Below are 5,799 nucleotides of genomic sequence, written 5' to 3' on the forward strand. Positions count from 1 at the left end.
GTGTTTAATACAGTAGTCCTTTATTGATACCTGTGCTAATATGCTAAACTATTGTTTATAGACTGCTAACATGGATGTGCTATGCTATCAATGAATGCCGTAGGTGTTTACTGATAGCAAACTGTGGTATGGAGACGACTGTTTATAATATTTCTAGTGATACTCAGAAGGTCTCATCAAGTCCTGACAGCATAAATTAATTCAATTTATGCTGTTATCAGTGTTTGCATTGATAGCATGGCTGTGGTGTCACATCAATGTATGCGCTCAGTGTTTGCTGATATCAAACTGTAGCATTAGGACCACTGAGTTAACCTTTGTAGTGATACTCACTCCTTTTTAATTAGACCTGGTTTAATTCTGGTATAGTTGAATATTTGTATATAATCCCTGCAGCTGTCAGACTCTATAACAGGGGTCACCAGCCTTTATTAAAACAGAGTTAGATAAAACTGTGAACAGTTTGGTTCATCTTTAGTTACATGGTTCTATCTTGATAAGCTATGTCTTATCACAGATTAATTTTTCAAAAATATTAATGATTTAAGCAAGGAAAGGGCTACATGTCAACATACAACTCTTTATTTCTATTAATGTCTTACTTCATTCCGACCTGATTGACATGTTTAGGAATTATGAGTGATTGACTCACTGTAGTTGTAAACGTTGCTACCAATCAAATTATGATATGTTAAAGTTAAAACAAAACACAACTGTTTTAGATATTATCTAATATACATTTTGTAATTATCCTTATAATTACAAAATGTTTTATGTAAGATTTAAGTTTTGTGATTTAAATCTGACATCACAAAAGTTTTTGGAATTTGAATAATGTATTTTGTAACTGCAGTACCCATAATACTAATTTTGAACAATTTTGTCCAGGTTCCTTGTCACCGGGGACTCCTTCAGGACCATCACGTTCAGTTTCAGAGTCAGTGTGTCCACGGTGAGCCAGATCACCCCCCAGGTAGCGACGGCCATCTGGGACTGTCTAGTGGATGACTTCATGGCTGTGCCTTCACCTGGAGGTTGCCCAAACTTTTGCATCCTACTGTATCAGTATATTTTGTCATTAGTATAATATGAAATAAATTCTACATGTGTCAAGTCGTGTGCCAACATTTGCTGTGTAGTAGAACAGAGACATTTGTCATTATAAATGTTTATTTGATAAAATATATAAATTCAGTAACAAAAACATTAAACATAAATATATGAAATTTAACTACATGGAGTGCAGAATTATTAGGCAAATGAGTATTTTGTCCACATCATACTCTTCATGCATGTTGTCTACTCCAAGCTGTATAGGCTCGAAAGCCTACTACCACATTAGCATATTAGGTGATGTGCATCTCTGTTTGGAGGGGTGTGGTCTAATGACTCAACACCCTATTCAGGTGTGCCTCATTATTAGGCAACATCCTTTCCTTTGGCAAAATGGGTCAAAAAAGAAGGACTTACAGGCTCAGAAAAGTCAAAAATAGTGAGATATCTTGCAGAGGGTGCAGCAGTCTCAAAATTGCAAAGCTTCTGAAGCGTGATCATCGAACAATCAAGCGTTTCATTCAAAATAGTCAACAGGTCGCAAGAAGCGTGTGGAAAAAACCAAGGCGCAAAATAACTGCCCATGAACTGAGAAAAGTCAAGCGTGCAGCTGCCAAGATGCCACTTGCCACCAGTTTGGCCATTTTCAGAGCTGCCAACATCACTGGAGTGCCCAAAGCACAAGGTGTGCAATACTCAGAGACATGGCCAAGGTAAGAAAGGCTGAAAGACGACCACCACTGAACAAGACACACAAGCTGAAACGTCAAGACTGGGCCAAGAAATATCTCAAGACTGGTTTTTCTAAGGTTTTATGGACTGATGAAATGAGAGTGAGTCTTGATGGGCCAGATGGAAGGGCCCGTGGCTGGATTGGTAAAGGGCAGAGAGCTCCAGTCTGACTCAGACGCCAGCAAGGTGGAGGTGGAGTACTGGTTTGGGCTGGTATCATCAAAGATGAGCTTGTGGGGCCTTTTCGGGTTGAGGATGGAGTCAAGCTCAACTCCCAGTCCTACTGTCAGTTTCTGGAAGACACCTTCTTCAAGCAGTGGTACAGGAAGAAGTCTGCGTCCTTCAAGAAAAACATGATTTTCATGCAGGACAATGCTCCATCACACGCGTCCAAGTACTCCACAGCGTGGCTGGCAAGAAAGGGTATAAAAGAAGAAAAACTAATGACATGGCCACCTTGTTCACCTGATCTGAACCCCATTGAGAACCTGTGGTCCATCATCAAATGTGAGATTTACAAGGAGGGAAAACAGTACACCTCTCTGAACAGTGTCTGGGAGGCTGTGGTTGCTGCTGCACGCAATGTTGATGGTGAACAGATCAAAACACTGACAGAATCCATGGATGGCAGGCTTTTGAGTGTCCTTGCAAAGAAAGGTGGCTATATTGGTCGCTGATTTGTTTTTGTTTTGTTTTTGAATGTCAGAAATGTATATTTGTGAATGTGGAGATGTTATATTGGTTTCACTGGTAAAAATAAATAATTGAAATGGGTATATATTTGTTTTTTGTTAAGTTGCCTAATAATTATGCACAGTAATAGTCACCTGCACACACAGATATCCCCCTAAAATAGCTAAAACTAAAAACTACTTCCAAAAACATTCAGCTTTGATATTAATGAGTTTTTTGGGTTCATTGAGAACATGGTTGTTGTTCAATAATAAAATTATTCCTCAAAAATACAACTTGCCTAATAATTTTGCACTCCCTGTATTTACAGAGAGACAGAAATAAAAAGGACCCAGCTTGGAGTGGAAGAGCCTCAGGGAGAAGGAGAAAAATAACAGCATTGTTTCTGCCCTGGAGAGCCTGCTGCCTCATCAGAAAACTACTGATCATTAGGGTCCAATGTTTCCAAATTTAACACAGCTGTGCTGTTTTCAAAAACTAATTTATAAATTTGAAATTTCACGAATTCTCGTGTCTGAGGCGGCATGCTCTCCAGAGCAGGAACAAGGCTGAGGAGGAAATGCTCTGTTGGAGACGGGCGTGGCCTCTTTAGGGACTCCAGGATAGCCAGCTCCACTGCCGATGGACCGTCCTGGGACCCGTCCCTCGCCCGCCTTCGAGCTATCCTCCTCTGTGGGCCTGTAAAACACAGCACAAAACACCACAAAGTAATGAGAAGGCTGCTACTAGATTTTCATTTTCAAAATTGAAAAAAACCAGGATATGAACAGATTGGTTGTAGATATTTAGTAAAGGTGATCACAAGGGGATTCAAGCAAGTAAAAAGCTACCAGTGCTTGATGTTCATACCTGTGGGTGCAGCAGCAGGAGCTGAGGGACCAGGGTCTGGGGAGCCAGTAGAAGAGACAGGGGAGGACTCTGCTGCATGATTACTTGACTCTATCAAGACAATATTAAATGTTAACAGGTTGAAGACAACAGTCATAGAGAATATTATATTATTATATACTTATTATTATATACAGTGGTCTCTCATTTATTGCAGCACATGAACAGTAGTCACAGTTCTCACAAGTTGATTCTCAAAGTGCAAACCGTTGTCGATTTAAAACGTAAAAGTATTATGCCGCACTTTTTCTCTGTCTGCGGCGCCACATTTGTGCGCCTTTTTCGCTCCCGGTGCAGGTGTCTATTTCCGAATGAGGGTCATAGTTAAGAGTGTTTTTGTGCTGTTTTTTTCTATTGGACGTGATGGTTATCAAAACCAAACATGATAAGTTTGGCAAGCGCAGGAGACACGACACGGAGGAGATTTGTCATTTGGGCTGCAGAATGCAATGCGCATTGTTGAAAGCTGTACGGTGCAAAAAAAAAAAAAAAATCAGCGAAAAGGCGAGGCAGTGAGGGATGAACAGCAGGACTACTGTATACTGTTTATTAACTCATTCACTGCCATTGACGTCTATAGCCGTCAATGGCAGTGAATGAGTCAATGGGTTTAACTCATTCACTGCCAATGGCTGGCAGTGAATGAGTTAATAAACAAAATATATTCCTGTATGACAACACGCATAAATTAACTGCTTACATTAATTCATTGTAAACATACCTTCTGACTGACACTCCCCTGCTGCCTCTTCGGGCAAACCCCATGACCGAAGAACTTCCATCTCCTCCCCGATCCTGCTGCAGACCCACTCCTCTTCTCCTTCTCTGTCCTCTTCTCCTTATTATAGGTGTCCCTGAGGCTCTTCCACTTTCTCCTGCAGATGTCCTCTGAATAAACGCATTATCTGGTTAGCGGAAAGGTATTTGTACAACAGTGGGCAAATCGCGGGACAGTAGGCGGGCTTGCTAGCTTTTGCGCGGCTTCATCGGGTCAGTCTGAAAATTAAAAAGAAGAAGGAATGAACTTACCAGGTTGCCTGATCTCCTCACTTATGTGTCTCCAAGCTAGGTCCTTTTTATTCCTGTCTCGGTAGAAATAGTAGCTAGCATCATACAGCTCGGGGTGATTAGCCATAGCACTGATTAGCTTTTCTTCCATACTGAATGAAGAATGAAGGGCTTTGGCTGGATCTGCCCCTTTGACCTAGGTCACAGCCACGTCACCAGGCTCCTGATTGGTTGTCGCGGCGCGATTTGACACTGGAGTTCAGATTTTTCCAACTCGAGCAGTAGACGCGAAACGCACGTATGCACAAAATGCAACACAAAAACTCACGCGCGTGGTTTTATTCGCGAGTCAAACGCGCCAGACGCGCTACACTGACGCGCGTTTCACGCGTTTTCACGACGCAAATCTGCTTCCGAATTTTCGCGGGACCCACAATCGCGTGTCATCACGCCTTTCCATTGACTTTACATGTAAACCTGACGCTCTATTCGCGTCCATCGCGTTCGGTGTGAACACACCGTAAGTTGTAGCTCACGCTAGCTAACCGGCAAGCAGTCAAAAGGACAGCCGAAGCTGCACAAAACACCCACAAACTTATCTCACTACAACGTAGCGCCGAAAATATGACTCGCAGCTCGAGTTTGACACAGCTGCTGTAACATAAGACTGACATCCAGCTAACCACAGCTAAAAAGATATTTAGAGAAAACTTACCGTTTCCTCAGATTACACGAGTTGAGTTTTTTCACGCTGAAAAGTTGGTTTGTTTTGGCTCTCACTGAAGACACTGAAGACATAGCTGTTCCTTTGTACTGCTTTTAAGAAAAACATTCTTTGTATATGAGGCCAAGGGCGTTCATCCTCTTCAGCTCTAGCGTAGACAATTGGCTCTGCCATGTTTTCATGTGTTTCTTCTTTCCATGTGTCCGCTACATTGAAGTGCTTGGGCCGTGTCACTACCCGATCCGTACCGGAAACCCGATCGGTACCCCACATGCGCGAAAGGTGTCTACTTCCGGTCCAAACGTTTTACGATAGTTACGGGTCAGAGTATCTGTTAAGATGTTAAGAATAACAAGTATCTCTTAAAATGTTTCCAATAATGAAACATTTCAATAAAATGTAGACAAAAACGAAAAATAAAAAAATAGTTACAGATCAGGACTCCCGATCCTTACTGCGCATGTGCAAAGTCGGACCGTACAAATCGGGTCTACCCGATCCGTACAGCGCATGTGCAGTGGTTTTCTTCTTCTTCTGTTTGTTTAATGGCAGTTTACTCCCCAGTGTACGAGCATACTGCCACCTGCTGACCGAGCGAATGAACCCTATTGTAAACTGAATAGACTATATGCACGTTAGCATATGCAACTTCCAGTTGCAACTTCAGCAAATGCAGCAACTTTATTAGATTTTTTATGACA

The 5,799-nt window shown here is 41.9% G+C and overlaps 1 protein-coding gene across 3 annotated transcripts; it reads right to left on the reverse strand.

Annotated features, from left to right (window-relative positions):
• Window positions 1-2,711: 2,711 nt before the first annotated feature.
• LOC120736423 (transcription factor Adf-1-like) lies at window positions 2,712-5,361 on the reverse strand. Of its 3 annotated transcripts, none has more exons than XM_040036492.1 (4): window positions 5,090-5,361; window positions 4,088-4,254; window positions 3,328-3,417; window positions 2,712-3,156 (listed from the first exon to the last, which is right to left on the reverse strand). In XM_040036492.1, exons 2-4 carry the CDS (start codon window positions 4,146-4,148, stop codon window positions 2,897-2,899), a joined length of 411 nt encoding a protein of 136 aa, XP_039892426.1. In that variant the 5' UTR covers window positions 4,149-4,254; window positions 5,090-5,361; the 3' UTR covers window positions 2,712-2,896. The 3 variants fall into 3 exon arrangements, with proteins under 3 accessions (XP_039892426.1, XP_039892425.1, XP_039892427.1); XM_040036491.1 differs by having other exon boundaries at window positions 4,088-4,362; XM_040036493.1 differs by having other exon boundaries at window positions 4,396-5,361.
• Window positions 5,362-5,799: the final 438 nt, after the last annotated feature.

This window comes from Simochromis diagramma, unplaced genomic scaffold, assembly GCF_900408965.1.
Source record: "Simochromis diagramma unplaced genomic scaffold, fSimDia1.1 OVJJ01000324.1, whole genome shotgun sequence".
Classification (NCBI taxonomy): domain Eukaryota; kingdom Metazoa; phylum Chordata; class Actinopteri; order Cichliformes; family Cichlidae; genus Simochromis; species Simochromis diagramma.